Consider the following 17,489-nt stretch of genomic DNA (forward strand, 5'->3'; position numbering starts at 1 on the left):
TTTAGCTCTTTGAACCCTCTATATATCTTGCATTCTTGCATTCACAAAGCTCTTCGCTAACTTAAGCATCGGAGTACCCACCTCGGGTAAAGCATCCCTGATACTGTGACTACTTCCTTCTTGCACTTCTTGCAGCTCAGCCAGTTAACCTCGTCAGCTAGACGTTCGAGTTGTCCTCCAGTAGGGAGCACTAGATGACACACCTTCAATCACCAAATAAAGAAAAGAAAAATTATAAGCATTACTAGATTGGGTGTTGCTTTACAAGTTATGACCACTTGTTTATTTTGGTAACATGGCATAATTGCTTTTGGGTTGAATAAGGGCTAGAGACAAAAGAGAATCAGTGCATTGTAAGTTTCTAACCACTGAAGATCAAAATTGATAATGAAAAAAATAGCATTGTTTGGTTTAGCTTTTTCTTTTGAGGGCTTTGGGCTATGCAAAATAATATTGAACAAATAGTGTTCATCTTTGCGTAAAAGTTTCTTTTAAAAGTAGTGCAATAAGAGAAAATACTTTTTAAGCCCCCAGTAAAAAAGCCTAAAGTTTGGATTTTATGCTTTTACACTTTGAAATCACAAATTGTGAAATAATTTATCCAAATCCATGCAACCATGTTTTTTTAATAACAATCTGTTTGGACCTCCAAGCCCAACTTTATTCAATGTTTCAAACCCACGTCACGTATACAAAGCAAGGTCGTCAATATCATCTAGCTTCTCTTTCCCCATCCTTGCATTCTCCTTAATTGACCTCTCCTTCCTTCCCCATCTATGTTCTCTCATTTATTCTTTCTCATTCCTCCCTCTCCCCTATCCAATCTTCCCATTAAGCCATGTTAGAAGGGCTGTGGATTGAGCATGGGTTGGTTCGATTTGATTCCATGGAAGAACATAGAACCTATACTATAGGGGTTAGTTCCGGCCTTGGTAGTTTTGGGGTCAGTTCTAGGGCCTACCCGTGGAACCTATTCTTTCTTTACTCTCCCCCTTTAAGAAAAAAAATGAAACATGTCCTTCAAAAACTTGATTTTTAATAATGATAATATTTAGTTTTAAACTTATATTATATTTATTAATTAAATTGATTAATTTAATATGTAGATTATCATAATATATTATAAATGGTTGAAAATTTGTCATTATAATTTAAGTTTTATAAATATTATCTTTTACATTATTAATTATACATATACATGTTAGACAGTGTATGTCTTTAGCTCCAATCAGAATGATGTATATTATGACATTTATTGTAAATGAATAAAGTACATATTTGATTCATGTTATTATGGTGTGTTTTTGTGTAATACCCTTAAACTAGACACATATGAGACTCGTGTTAGTTTAGAATCTTCACAGTCATTGGATATATCTGAGGAGATTTATCCTGCCAAGGCTGATACTGATGTGCCGCCAAGTTGGTTGGGTTGGCTTGTCTCAGCTGCCAGGGTGAGACCGGAGGTACATGTAGTGTATGTTTTCTTGAAACCCTAAACCGGACCAGAATTCTAGTATTGCCCTGGACCTAGGAGATTGATGGAAAAAACTGGAATGTTACACCTGACCCCTAGACTTGGTTATGATACTGCACTAGGTGTTGGATTGGGCTGTCTTTGATATGCCAATCAGTGAGATCCTTAGAGGGGGTCAAAACTTGGGTATGTTGGGACAGTCCGAGAATTCATCTGAGTGAGTGATCATAGTGACAGGATCAGCCCCTTTGTCAGATAAAGGTAATGATCGGGGATGCACTCTCTCTGATGGAAACCAAAGCTGACGGTAGCCGATTTCAATCGTTGAAATTTGTTTTTGCAAAATATATTTATATAAAGATATACATATATATATATTATGGTTTCAAAATGTTTGTAAAATGTTTTAATTCCCGGGATCAATGTGAGTAGAGAATGCAGCACTATTCCTTGCAGCCGAGGGAGAGGTCCTCTCTTGTCGAATAATGATTGATCATTATGGGCTGAGAGGTTAATTGTAAGACCATTGAGGGTAATGCCCGATGGACTAATCTTGCATCTTCCCACAGCCCTTGGGTTTTTATAAGGTGGCTTGACCCAGGGACCACTTAGTGTAAGCATTGGGCCCATAAAGAGCCCATGGTGATGGGCTCAGGGGTTCACTGTTTCTTACAGTGAATTCGGCCAGGCCTTGTAATAGAGGCTAGGTTGAACCCATGTGGCTGATGTGTAGATCAATGTTTGGGTCCCATGCCAAACAAGAAAACCCAACTGGGTAGTAGTTTGGAGGCTGAATGAGCACAAGGACTTAATGGGCCTAAAGCCCAAATCGAACTGGTTTAATTTGATTAATTAAAGATGGATAGTTCTGGGATTTGGATCAGCATATAGGATAGGGAGTTATCCCTATCAACTCAAAGAGTCCAAATCCAAATAATGATTTGGATTAGAAAACTCCTAATTAGATTTGGAGGGCTGATCTTAATCTGCATATAAGATAAGGGCTTATCCTTATCTCTTAAACAGAGTCTAGATCCAAATACAGATTTGGATTAAGAAACTCTTAATGAGCTTAGGAGCTGTTCTCTTTAAGTCTATAAATAGAGGAGGAGGGCGAACCCTACTTCACCCAAACAAGATCTCAGAAAGCTTGAGTAAGACTGACGCCATCTTCTACTCTTGCCTCCTTTTATTGCTGCTACCATTGCCAGTTCGTTCTCCACCAATAGGAGTGACTAAGAAGTGTTCTTGATATTTAAAGTCATGCTCATTCGCCCTCCATTAGATTCTTGGTGAAGAATAAGGTTCTTGCTGAAGGACCACTCTGCTGATTCTGCTCCACCCTACACTGTGTCATCTTCAGTGGTAGCAATCTTTGGTGATCTCCTTGGGCGTGAACACCTTCGTTGGGAGTTACTATTACTCTGTATCATGTATATCCCTCCCTCTCCTACCTTTGGTTTCTGATCTGGTTCAGTTTAGGATTCAAGATTGATCATTGAAAATGTAGTTTTATGAAACAGGGAATGCGATTCCCATATGGGAGAGAGAAATTTTTGAAATTTCGCCCTACCTACCTGCAGGGTTTGGCTATCCATATGATGGATCTCTCATCCCTTCAATACAAATATTAAAATGAAAACAAATGATCAAATCACTTATGTAACTTGATGGTTAAGTGAGATCATGATTTTTATAACCATAAGTGCTTGGGCTCAAATCTTCACACCCTTAAAAATATTTTGGGGTTTATTTAAAAGCAAGTTTGGTTCCAAGGCCAATTCCACCAAGGCCAACCAAGGCTAGTTAATCAAGTTGGTTTGGGTAGGGTAAACCTTTAGACCCTAAAACTAACCTAGGTGGGGGTCGGTTCCAAGAATATTGAACTATACCCTACCTTGTAACAGATCGAGTAGGGTTTGTTCAAGGTCCATTCGATTTAGTTCTAGGTAAACCTATCCATTTACCCATTTCCTCTTTTTTTGTTTGTTTTTGAATTGCCTTGAGACCTACATGGACTCGAAAAAGAACTCCTTTTAGGTATATCTATTGTTTTGTGTAGTTGGTGGGACTTAGGACTTGTGGAGAGAGTGCACCTGTACTATTGCATGGACGCACCAAGCCAAACTAGACTAGGCTCACAAATGTGTGCCCATTCTCTATGTCAAGCCATGTTATGCCACAAGCACGGGCCTATGGTTCCCTTTTCATTCTTCTCTTTATTTTTTCTTGAAGTGTTCATGTTATGGACACACCGCCCGGCAGCGCACTGCGGCGCAATCATAGGCAGTAGCATGCACAGCACGCCGCATAACAGCATGCACCACCTGGCAGCACACAACACACACCGCTTGGCAACGCGCAGCACGCACCGCCCGACAGCGCGCAGCATGCACCGCCCAGCAGCGCGCAGCATGCACTGCACGGTAGCAGCATTGTGAGACGTGCGCGCCGCCCTATAGCAGCAGTAGGGCGGGACCCACATGACAGCTCATCAGGGTGGGTCCACACTTATCTTACCACATCAGCTCTGCTCGCCAACTCGCCGTCAGCTAGTCCATTCCTCATCCCTTATCCTTATCTTATCTTAAGTAAGAGTTATGTTACCATTAGGAGTTTGAGTTTAAGTTGGATTACCCTAGCCTAGCCGAATCCAGTAAGAAGTTTCTTTCTATAATCTCCTATTTAAGGAACTATAAATTGAAGTAAAGGCATTCAGTCTTCCAGTCAAGAGAAGAGTGAGGAGAGTTTGGGTGGTCTCTTGGACAAATCACCCATTAGGAGAGTTCGGGTGGTCTCATGGACAAATCACCCATTCGGTTTTCCACAATAGGTTCTACACACAAGGGAAGACGCAAGGGAAAGCAGGGCTTTCTCCCCGTGGACCAACCCGTGACGAGATCCTACACCCAGGCCCATAACGGTTTAACATTTTAATTTTCAGAGAGTCCACTTTTCAATGTTCTTTTTGTAACTACCATACTCTCTTGATTATGGTAGAACTCCTAAGATTTGTGGAAGACATTTTTGTTTTGGGTGAGATTTTTCAGCTATAAAAGGACTATTACATGTGTTAGATAGTGTATTCCCTGAGCTCCAATAAGACATTTGTATACTGAGATTTATGAATTAATAAAATCATTCCATTACTATTTTATGTTTGTGATTGGTGTGTTTTCTATGTGTTACCCCATAAACTAGACATTTATGAAACTTATGATAGTTCAAAATGTTTTCATCCATTGGATAAACTTAGGGAGTTTATCCTTACAAGACTAATACTGATGTACTGCTGAAATGGGGGAGTAACTTTCCTCAATTGCTAGAATTAAACCCTAAGTATAGTCAGTGGATGTTTGTAAGAAACACTGATATGAATCAAATTTTTGTTGTGCCCTAGACCTTGGAGACAAATGAAAAAAAAAGCCTAGAAAGTTGCACTTAACCCAGACTTGATAATGATACATAACTAGGTTTTGGACCGTGTTGCTTTCAATATGCTAACCAGTGAAATCCTCTTAGGGTCAAATACCAAGTATGTTGGAGTAGTTTAGAGTACTACCTAAGTGGATGATCATTGTAATAGGATCATACCTTTTATTAGATAAAGAGAAGAATATCAGGATTAACACTTCCTCTAATGGAAACCTAATATTACTAGTAGTGGATTTTGGCTTGTTCTGAAATCACCTTGCAAAATATATTTATATTTATGATATGTTATTTTATGAAAGAGGTTCACTAAAGGATTTAATCCTATGTGATCCATGTAAGTGAAGTGTGTGACACTACATTTATTAGTTTGTGAAGAGTTTCTTTCTTGTGAGTAATGTTTGATCATTTGGGTTGAGAGGTTGAAAGTAAAAGACCATTAAAAGGCTAAATCTTGATGGTCATTTTTTATGTCAATCCATTACCCTTGGGCTTTATAAGGTGGCTTATACCAAAGGTGATTTAGACCTAAATGTTGGGCCCATACTGAGCCCAATTCGATAGGCTTAGGGGTTTACTAGGTTACCTAATGAAATCGACCCATGTGCTTTCTTGCTTGGGCCGAATCTATATGGACTAATATAAGAAATTTAAGAGGCAAAAAGAAGCCTCAGAAGAAAGTAGACAAGCCTAAGAAGTAAGAGAAACAAGTCATTCGATGAATGTCATTTTTGCAAGCAGATTAGGCACTGGAAATAAACTGGTCCCCAATATCTAGACTCCCTTAAGAAGAAAAAAGAAAGCATGTTTGAAACTCAGGTCATAGAGACCAATATGTTGGTCAATTCTGCATTACGGTGTATTGACTATAGGTTTTCTAGTCATACATGTGTTAGACAGTGTATGCCCTTAGCTCCAATCAGAATGATGTACCTTATGACATTTATTGTAAATGAATAAAGTACATGTTTCATTCATGTTATTATGGTGTGTTTCTGTGTAATACCCTTAAACTAGACGCATATGAGACTCATGTTAGGTTAGAATGTTCACAGCTGTTGGATAGATTTTGGGAGATTTATCCTGATAAGGCTGACACTGACGTGCCACCAAGTTGGTTGGGGTAGCCTATCTCAGCTACTAGGGTGAGACCCGAGGTACATGAGTGTAGGTTTACTTGAAACGATGAATCGGACCAGAATTCCAGTATTGCCCTGGACCTTGGTGATTAGTGGGAAAAACTGGAATGTTACACTTGACCCCTAGACTCGATTATGATAATGCACTAGGTGTCGGATTTGGCTATTTTTGATATGCCAATCAATGAGATCCTTAGAGGGGGTCAAAACTCGGGTATGTTGGGATAGTCTGAGAATTCATCTAAATGGGTGATCATAGTGACAGGATCAGCCCCTTTGTAGGACAAAGGTAATGATTGGGGATGCACTCTCTCTGATAGAAACCAAAGCTGTCGGCAGCCGATTTCAATCACTGAAATTTGCTTTTGCAAAATATATTTATATAAAGATATACATATATATTATGGTTTCAAAATGTTTGCAAAAGGTTTTAATTCTCGGGATCCATGTGAGCAGAGAGTGCAGCACTGTTCCTTGTAGCCGAGGGAGAGGTCCTCTCTTGTCGAGTAATGTTTGATCATTATAGGCTGAAAGGTTAAGTGTAAGACCATTAAGGGTAATACCTGATGGGCTAATCTTGCATCTGCCCACAGTCCCTGGGTTTTTATAAGGTGGCTTGGCCCAAGGACCACTTAGTGTAAGTGTTGGACCCGTTAAGAGCCCATTGTGATGGGCTCAGGGGTTCACTGCCCATAACAGTGAATTCGACCAAACTTTGTAATAGAGGCTAGGCTGAACCCATGTGACTGATGTGTAGATCAATGTTTGGGTCCTATGCCATACAAGGAAACCCAACTGGGTAGTATTCTAGAAGGTTAGTGAGCACATGGACTTAATGGACCTAAAGCCCAATTCGAATTGCTTTAATTTGATTAGTTAAAGTAGGGGGGAATCTAGGATTTGGATCAGCACATATGATAGGGAGTTATCCCTATCCATTCAGAGAGTCCAGATCCAAATATAGATTTAGATTTGGAAACTCCTAATAAGATTAGGAGGGCTGATCTAATTTGCAGATAAGATAAGTGCTTATCCTTATCTCTTAAAGAGAAGTCCTGATCCAAATACAGATTTGGATTAGGAAACTCCTAATGAGATTAAGAGCTCTCTTTAAGGCTATAAAAGAAGGAGGAGGGTGAACATCTATTCATCTCATCACATCAGATCTTAGATCACAGAAAGAGAGAAGACAACTACAGTAAGACTGCGCCATGTTCTGCTCTTGCGCCCTTCTCCTGCTACCGCCATTGCCAGTTTGATCTACATTGTAGGAGCGATCAAGAAGTGTTCTTGATATCAGTTTTTGGAGAAAAACTGATATGATGTCGTGCTCACATTCCCTCCATCGAATTCTTGCTGAAGGATTCGGTTCTTGTGAAGAACTTGCTGATTCTACTCCACCCTACAATGTGTCATCTTCAGTGGGAGCAGTCTTTGGAGTTTTCCTTGGGTGTGAACACCTTCATTGGGAGATATTATTTCTTCGTATCAGGTACCTCTCTCTCCTACCTTTTAGTTTCAGATCTGGTTCGGTTCTTGGTTCAAGATTGATCTTTGAAAATGCAGATTTTCTAAAACAGGGAATGTGATTCCCACATGGGAGAGAGAGAAATTTTTGAAATTTTGCCCTACCTACCTGTAGGGTTCGGCTATCCATATGATGGATCTCTCATCCCTTCAACATGCTATACTTTACAAGGATTCATGGAAAGCAAAAAACTGAGTTTGATGAGGTTATGCTTTACAAAGGGACATCTACAACAGTTGTAATTGCTACTATAGGAATAATAGCTTTAGATTTTAGAGGAGACATTATACTTAAATATTGTTTTTATGTTCCATAACTTAGAAGAAATTTAATTTCAGTGTCTAAATTGTGCAATGATGACTATTCCATTTTACTTAGTAATAAGATTACAATTAAATTAAATGACAAGTTCCTTATTCATGAAGCATTTGAAATGGTCTTTATATACTTCATTCTTCCATGGAAACTAATATGACTAAAATGATTCCAAAACACATTCCCATGAAAAAGAAAACATGAAAACATTAATCCTACTTACTTGTGGTATTATTGGCTTGGTTACATTAATATAGAACACACTACAAGATTAGTTAGATGGTCCTTTAGATTTTCTCACAATAAAATATCCACCAACTTGTGAGCCTTGCCTGCAAGACAAGATGACAAAACGGCTACTCATCGATAAGCTTCAAAGAAGTATAATTACACTTGACCTAATACACATAAATGCATATAGTTCCCTAAATGTTAAGGCATGTAATATACGTTCATATTTTATAACATTTATTGATGATTATTCTCAATATAGGTACATGTATCTAATGAGATATATGTTTGAATCACTTAAAAAGTTCAAGAAATTCAAATACAAAGTCAAGAAATAATTAGGGAGACAAATCAAGACACTTCAAAATCAGATCGAGGCTGAGAGCATCTCTCTGATAAATTTAGAGACTATTTGAAGAATAACAAAATTATATCACAACTGTCTCCTCTTATGACATCATAACTTGATGGTGTATCAAAAAGAACAAATCAGACTTTGTTGGATAGGTCCAAACACTTACTGCCCACTTGGAGTTATCTATATCCTTTTAGGGATACATATTGGAAACTTCTATTTATGTGTTAAATTAGGTCCCAACCAAGTTAGTTCCCAAGTTAATAGGTAACAAGTGATCTTGAAGGTGCATTCCTTTTGGAGATTCAACAATGGATCTTATAATAGGTAACCAGTAGATCCTAGTACTTGAAGAAGCTATTGGAAGAGGCTTGTATGGAGGATGCATAAATATCTCTATGATGACCAAACATTTGCAATGACTTATCTCAAGGGTAGATATTTAGCTCTCCAAATTCTTATTACCAAACATTGCTTTATGCTAGAGAATAAAAGCCTATTTAGGGACCTCACCCAACAACTTAAGCTTTTAGGATGAATGGTTTCTTGAAATGATATTAAAACTTTTTTGTCCAAATGGTCTAATGTTCGGTTTTTGTCACCTCCATTATAATCCATTCAATTTGAGCACAAAGTATGGTTGAGCTTGAGCTTGTCCATCTTCAAGTCTAATGGGATTTTGCATGAAGGAGTGTGTTTGAGAATAAAAACCTATTGATGAGCATGACCTAACATCTTATGCTTTTAGGTTGAACGGTTCTTTGAGATTTTAAGGTTTTCTAGGTGAGCCCTAGCTACCTTGCAAAGCCAAAAGTCACACAGTAAAAACAGCCTTCCCTAGAAGAGGGGGAGAATGGAACATATCAATTCAAAGCCATACCAAACCATGCTACATTATTAAAACTTTATTAGCTAAAGATAATCTCAAAGAAATAAATTAGTTCAAATAGAAAAGGTTTTGAGAGCATAAGGCCATTTTTGGAAGTGCTTAAAAATAAATGCTTATTTGGGCCAGGACCACACCATCAAGTACTTATTGGTGCTTGGGAAATAAGTCCTAAATAAGTGCTTTTTTAGAAATAAGGGCTTATTTTTTAAGCTCAAATTTCCAACTTTTTTTTCAAATGCTTATACAATAAGCACTTACTTAAATTTTCTTCCACAATTATCCCTAGTTGAATTTTAAAGTGCCACTTATAAAATTATCCCTAATTGAATTTTGAAATACCACTTATAAAATTATCCCTAATTGAATTTTAAAATACCACTTATAAAATTATCCCTAGTTGAATTTTATAGAACTTCTTTCCTCATAAAAGTGGTTTTATTAAAGTGCTTTTGGAAAAGTGCTTTTATAAAAGTGCTTTCACAAAAGTACTTTTATAAAAGTACTTCCGTAAAAGTGCTTTTATGAAAGTGCTTCCATAAAAAGTCATTTTGTAAGTGCTTTCACAAAAGTACTTTCATAAAAGTGCCTTCATAAAAGTACTTTCATAAAAGTGCTTTCATAAAAGTGCTTTCATAAAAGTACTTTTGTAAAAGTACTTTTATAAAAGTGCTTTTTGTAAAAGTGCTTTCATAAGGTATATTTTGAAAATTTGAAAGAAAATGAAGGGGCAAAATAGTCACAAATGCTTATTTAAGTGCTTATTGGAGAAAAAAACTATCAAATGCCCAATATTAAATAAGTGCTTATTTTTTTAAATAAGCACTTGAAAAGTTGAATGCCAAATGCAAATAAATGCTTATTCGAATAAACACTTGTTAAGCACTTATTCAATAAACACTTATTTTTAACATAAGCACTCCCAAACATGGCCTGACATATAAACAATGGACATCTTTGACATATTACTTGACAACATTAGCCAACGTTGGCTGCACTATATCAGCAAATGTTCTAAGACAGACATTGTTGAGTTTCTTTGTGATCCCACGTATTGCACTAAGCCTGTTATCATGGAAGAACTGAAGAGATATATCTTGCTTCATAAGGCCAAGTGTACATGGGATACAATTGTTTGTCGGGGGGGGTGGACTACTGTCGCTTGTGATACAATTCAAGCAGATCAAGGCCTCATCAGCCAGTGCCTTCACCAACGAGTCAGGTAATGACAGCATCTTATGAATGATGTTGGGATAGCCGACGTCCTCAAGCCACATCCATAGAGCAATAACTTGCATAGATGTACTTATATCTCTCCGCAATTTTATAACCAGTCGAGAATAAAGTTCCCGATCAATTGAATGAAAGGATCTGAGCTCTTCAATCGTCACTGGGGAATCCATACTGAGTGGTTGCAACGGAACCTATGTAGTATCAGAAAGGCGGCAGTGTTTCAATGAACAGAAACATTCATATTTAAATTACATTAAAGACATAACAATAAGAAATATATCCTAATTCTCACCTCTTGCAATTTTGACCTGGCGGTTTTTTGGAAAATATTTATTCGTGTTCTTTTATTTTTCAGATAAATACTGTTCTAACTATAAAAGAATCATTATAAAAAGACGCAATTTTGTTCCGTTCAAGTGTTGATAATTTTCCTCAAGGTGAGAAAGTTATTTATCCACCTGAAAGATGAATACTCGAGGAAAAAAATTTTTTATAGGACACACATAAATATGAAAAAAGAATATGAATATCCTGATCAATGGGAACCAAAATCCCAAAATCCCCTCAAAATCTGAAAAAACGAATGGACCCTTTATGTTATTTCCAAATACAAATCCTCGATGTTTATATATTTAGTAATCAAACTTTGTATGGGAAACAACCAGTACTATGAATGTACAAAATCATGCCATCTATCAACAACAAGAATTCCAGTAATTTATCTGATTTCCAAATACAAATCCTCGATGTTTTCACAGGGACAGAAACTAATGCAAGATAAAGAGAAGCTGGGAAAGGTAATTACTTCTTTTGGGTAACAGTCCCAGAAGCACAAGATCCAAATAAAAGCTCTTTGGGTTTCTTCACCGCAACCAAATCTAAGCCTGAGTGACTTACTGCCTGCCTCTAGTAACTCCGGCCCCTCCTCTCTCCTCCAGCCTTAAGAAGAGCTCTCTGAACTGCAGTCGTCTCCATTCCTTACTCTGATTAACTATTTATAAACTAAGTTATTGAACTCAATAACTTCAAAACATATCAACTTTTTAATGTCATGCTTATCAATACAGCGTGGAGAATTTAATGTCTAGAAAGTAAAGATTGGTATTCCTGCATTCCTTCCAAGTTTTGAATATCCTTGTATGGAAAGATTTTATTACCGTTAACTTCTTCGAGAAAAGTTTTGAAAATCCAACCTCATATTGGCTCTAGTCTATGCAAATTGACCTTGTCGAGGGAAAAAAGCGGCCAGTTCCAGTGTTGTTGAACTCCCAAGTCGAAACCACAAACATCAAATAAGTACAAAATTGATGCTCAAGTTATGAAATAAATATAAATGTAGGGTTTTAGTCGGGCTTTAGAGTGGCTAAATCACTAGGAGTTTTCCACGTGGAAACTTGATATGAGGCCCAACATGGCACATACACTCTTCTAAGGACCCGGCTATATATCCTCTATAACGGGTAAATTTTAGCCCAAAATACTTTTCCAATTGCCAAAATAAGTCCATCTCTTAAACAAGTTTAAACATAAAATATTAATTTTAAGAGCAAATATTGCTCGTGAAAAACACTATATGCCATAAAACTTAAGTGGATGAAGCCATGAAGGATTGAACAGGTGGCCAATGATAGAAATAAGGCCCTACAAAAGCTCTCTAGTCTCTACTTGATCCAACTAGGCAAAGTACTCAGGCCTTGTTTGGTTCATGGGAATAGGGGTCTGGAATTGAAATTGGAATGTGCTATTCTGGTTCCAACTGTTTGGTTGGATGGAATCAGAACCTCATTCCCATTCCTGCTGGAATGGCATTCCTCTATTTGAGGGAATAAAAAAGGAAAGGTGTTTTTGACAATGGACAGCATTGCCATGCTAGTCCATGCCGCCTTCTTTTGAAAATTCTTTTAACTTTTATAATAATATTAGCTTGAATAAGTCCTACCTTAAATTGCTGAAACCTCCCCTAAAGTATCTTGTTGTTGCTGAAACCTTCCTAATTTTGGTAATTACAATCACCTCTCTAGAACTTTCTAACATAATTATAAGTAGACCCCTTATGTTAGAATCTAAAAATATTCGAAATACCCATTATTGAGTTACTTTGACCTAAATGTTTATTTTTCAACTTTTCCTTATGTATGAATCAATACCTCAGATCCTTATAATCTCTTGTCTAAAATTGATTTATTTTCCAAATTTACCCTTTATATCAATCACCCAAAGGTAAAGTACTATAACTTTAAATTTCTTTTCTTATTGTTTTTATAAAATTTGTTTGTTTTTTTATTGTTTTTTCATGTAGAAACCAGCAACAATAATAACTGCATGGGCATTTTGACATTTTCACCCTCATTTGGGAGAATTCTAATAGAGGGGATCTACTTATAAGTATGTTTGAATGTTGAAGAAAGGATTATAATTATCAAACTTCAGGAGAGTTTTTAGCAATTTACCCCAAATTCTATGATGCCCTAAAAGTACGATGCAAGAGTGCTTTGACAAATCAGCCCCCCGGGGTAAATTTTAATGTATATCACCTTTTCACCACTTTAACGATGCAATTATTTTCAGCACGTACGAATCATGTATTTTCCCTATAATTGTAAAACGGTATCATAAAAGTAATAACCAATCAAGTAGCATCTATCAAATTCATGGGATTTTGATAGGTAAGAGCCCTTTTGGTATCATGTAATTCCTGTGGCACAGATTTCCATCATAATCAAAAAGGTTCATTTGTGGATACGCTGATCACATAATACTGGTCACATAGAAGAGCCGTTTTCAATATGAGGTTGTAGATGTTGTATATACATGTGGTTAGCAAAAAGATCCAGGTTCGCCGCTGTGCATGACTTTGCAATCCATTCAGACTCAATTTCACCCTTCATAAGCCCATAACAGCTGTGCATGACTTTGGCTGTGTATGGTATATATATATAGATTTATAGAAACAAAATGTTGTATACATTATGGAGGGTGACACGCCTCACAAAATCACCAAAACAAAATAGAATCTAAATCACTAAAAAGGGTACAAAAATTGAGAAAAACGATACCTCTAGACAAAGAATTCTTTGCCTTTGCTCGCCAGTCAGTTCGTTGCTTGGTTTTCCTCCTAATACACGTGCCTGTAACAAACTCTATCTTTCACCTTTTCCTTCATCTGTCAGCAACGTGAGATTATGTTCCTGAGATTCCAAGTATGAGGGATCAGACCTTTGAGACATGGTTGTGTGTAGTATCGTTGCTGCTTCTATGAGAAATCTGTGTTCATCAATACAAAAATTTGATAAAATAGGCCAATGTGTTTATATAAAAAATTCCATTTTAGTACTAAATGCATGCAGGTATTATTGCCACTTCATGAAACGTCAGATTTGATGTCTCAAAAAATTTGTATTGAGAAATTTCAAACATTTCTAATAAAAACAAAAATGGTATCAAATACAACCAGCTGGATTTTAATCTCATAAGATATTAAATCCAATGGGTTTGATTGGCCAATTACATGAGAAATTGTACCCATACACTTGATTTAAAAATCCATTTTTCTCTTACAAAAACCCAGTATTGAACTTGTCCCACATTGGAAAATTATAAGTTTTGTTTTCAGTATTTCAATAAGAGCTGATTTACACTCCTTAGAATTAGTAGAGGAGAGTATGGAGATTCGATATTGCGCAACGTGTGCGCATGTGTGTGCGCGTGTGTATGCGGCACAATGAGGAGCTTTAGAGGCGCACTTTGCTTGCACCACCGATCATTATTGATGAGATCAACAGTCACGATTCGATCGGGTGTGATCAAGAGGCACAATTCAAAGTTAACAGTCACCAACTGTTAACTATTTTTTGAATAGTCACAATGTTTGAAATTGTGACTGTTCAAGGAGCATGAATCGGACTCCAAATCACACAATTTCGAAATTCACTATCTCTCTCTCTCTCAGTCCGGTCTGCTACAGTCTCACAAAAGGTTTCTTTGGAGACTCTTCAACTTTGATGGTTGCAGATTCTCGCCCAAGGCTCTGTTGTATCTTGGGAATGAATTTTCTTGTAACCCAACAACAAACTTAGTAAAACTGAGTGGGGGCAAATAAAGTTCTAAAGACAATGTCTTCAAACGCGCCTCAGAGCTTCTCCTCCAAAATTACAGTGACCCCATTCTTCCCCAACACAACCTTTATTAACAATCTTTTCCAACTCAATTAACATCCATGGTGAATAGGAGCATTTCCTACAAAAGTATATTCATCAATCAAAACTCCAGAGCTCACATCATTTGTCCCCTAGGGACAGAAAATTTTCCGTCCCATCTAATCCTATTCGAACAGGTAACTTTCTTCAAATTAATTTGAAACTAACAGACTTTTGGTTCTAACTGCAGATGCACACCAAAATTTTATCAAAAGCAATTAACCCTAGCCTACCGCTCCTTTCTGTTGCTTTCTTCCCCTCCCTTCCCATCGTCCCTTCACCCTCACCAACTTCATAGCATGAAACCCATTCACCGTCGTCTCCAACGATGCTACTGTTGGAGAAAAGGGGTCACTGTAACTTTGGAGGAGAAGCTCTGAGGCGCGTCTGAAGACACTGTCTTTAGAACGTTATTTGCCCCACCTCAGTTTCACTGAGTTTGCTATTGGGTTACAGGAAAATTCGCTCCCAGGATACAACAGAGCCTTGGGCGAGAATCTGCAACTAGCAAAGTTGAAGAGTCTCCAAAGAAACCTTTTATGAGACTGTAACAGACCGGACTAAGAGAGAGAGAGATAGTGAATTTCGAAATTGTGTGTCTTCAGAGTATGATTCATGCTCCTTAAATAGTTTATGAAGAGGTATGAAGAAAAGGTAGGTGCTAGTTTAGAGAAGGCACCTTGAACAGTCACAATTTCAAACATTGTGACTGTTTAAAAAGTAGTTAACAGTTAATGACTGTTAACTTTGAATTGTGCCTCTTGATCACACCCGATCGAATCGTGACCGTTGATCTCATCAACGGTGATCAATGGTCAGCAACGCACCAAAACCAAAGCCACCCTTCGTGAGCCACGCGGGTGCGCACAAAATGAGCCTCTAAAGCGCCTCATTGTGGGACAAGTTCAAAACTGGGTTTTGCAAGAGAAAAGCTAATTTTTCAATCAAGTGTGTAGGTGCAATTTCTCATGTAATTGACCAATCAAACCCATTGGATTTAATCTCTTATTAGATTAAAATCCAACAATCCCCCACATTGATTGATCAATTACATAGTTCTCTGTCAATCCAAACTACTATGACACAGCTATGCATACAAAAGGTGTTTATCAACTTAAACCTCTTGTTTGTATAGTTATTTCAAAGCCTTGTCAAATTTATTGATGGTAAGACCTTAAACCAATTACTCTCAAGGCAGACCGAAGACACCCATACACACAAAAATGTCCAGTCTCTGCAAGAGTTTCAAGTTTTGCTCAGCACTATTATGGTCATGTGTTTCTTTCCTAGTTTCATGAACAATCTCGAGAGCTAACCCAAACTCTCATGATAAACGACACCATTTCCATGTTCACATAGGTGAAGTTCCACTATGTGTTCCATTATTTGACACATTTCAGAATTTCATTAAGAGTTTAACTCAACCTTTCATCATAACAGACAATATTGTTTATGTTGTGATGGGAAATTTCTCAATGTCAGTACTAACAGTCACATTGCTGTAACTTGTTGCTACCCATTAAACCCAATATTGATGGTTTTTTCAGTTCAGGTTGGGTTACCATTACAAGTGACTAAGTAAAGGGTTTTAATTTCATCTCTTTGGTTGTCATTCTTATCAATTCTCTGGCCAAGCCCTTTGTAAGAGGATCAACTAAGTTTTTACTTGACCTTACATAGGTTATAGTGATGACTCCATCTTGAATCAGTTGCCTAACAAATTCATGTCTCAGATTTATATGTCTGGACTTACCATTGTAGGTACCACTGTAGGTTCTTGACAGAGTTGCCTCACTATCACAGTAAATGGAAATTTGAGGCATAGGTCTAGGCCAAAGTTTTATATCCAATAATAAACTCCTAATTCATTCAGCCTCTTTTCCAGCAGCCGCTAAGGCTATGGATTCGGATTCCATGGTCGACTGAGATATACAAGTTTGTCTCTTGGATGCCCAAGAGATCGCACCCCCACCAATGACAAAAATCCATCCAGATGTGGACTTGTTATCTCCATTACCGGTAATCCAACTTGCATCAGTGTACCCATCTAGTACAGTTGGATAATCACAATAAAACAAGCCAAGTTCCAAGGTTCTCTTGAGATACCCAAGAACTCTCCCAATTGCCTTCCAGTGCTCTGCACCGGGATTACTTGTAAACCGGCTGAGTTTACTTACTACAAATGCAATATCAGGTCTGGTACATAGCACATCATACATCAAGTTTCCTACTGCACTAGTATACTCAAGTTGTGCAATTACTCTACCAGTATTTTCTATTAGCTTTATACTAGAATCATATGGCATACTATATTCTTTAAACCCTAAATGCTTAAATTTCTTAAGTGCTTTTTCAATATAATGCGATGGTTTAATGCATAGCCCCTACTATGCTTTTTAACTTTTGTTCCCAAGATGGTATCTACTTCTCTTAAATCTTTCATCTTGAAGACAGAGGATAAGTAGTTTTTAGTTTCATTTATGCCAACCATATTTGTACCCACAATAAGCATATCATCAACATAAAGACATACAATTACTCAATATTTTTTAGTGAATTTTGAGTAGATGCATCTATCAGCACTATTATGTTTAAAACCAAAAACTAGAATGCAAGAATCAAATTTCTCATGTCACTGTTTAGGTGCTTGTTTTAATCCATATAGTGATTTAACCAGTTTACAGACTTTCTTCTCAT

At 37.2% G+C, this 17,489-nt stretch overlaps 1 protein-coding gene across 1 annotated transcript; it reads right to left on the reverse strand.

Moving 5' to 3' along the window:
- Positions 1–10,328: 10,328 nt before the first annotated feature.
- Positions 10,329–10,766, reverse strand: LOC148871718 (uncharacterized). Its single transcript, XM_088970050.1, has one exon. It carries the CDS (start codon positions 10,764–10,766, stop codon positions 10,329–10,331), a length of 438 nt encoding a protein of 145 aa, XP_088826176.1.
- Between the last annotated feature and the right edge of the window lie 6,723 nt (positions 10,767–17,489).

This window comes from Nelumbo lutea, chromosome 2, assembly GCF_056320005.1.
Source record: "Nelumbo lutea isolate HS-2025 chromosome 2, American lotus-T2T, whole genome shotgun sequence".
In the NCBI taxonomy this organism is placed as follows: Eukaryota; Viridiplantae; Streptophyta; class Magnoliopsida; order Proteales; family Nelumbonaceae; genus Nelumbo; species Nelumbo lutea.

What these genes read in the sequence shown, in the direction of transcription:
- LOC148871718 (XM_088970050.1), bottom strand. Translation starts at nt 10,766, where the DNA reads ATGGATTCCCCAGTGACGATTGAAGAGCTCAGATCCTTTCATTCAATT.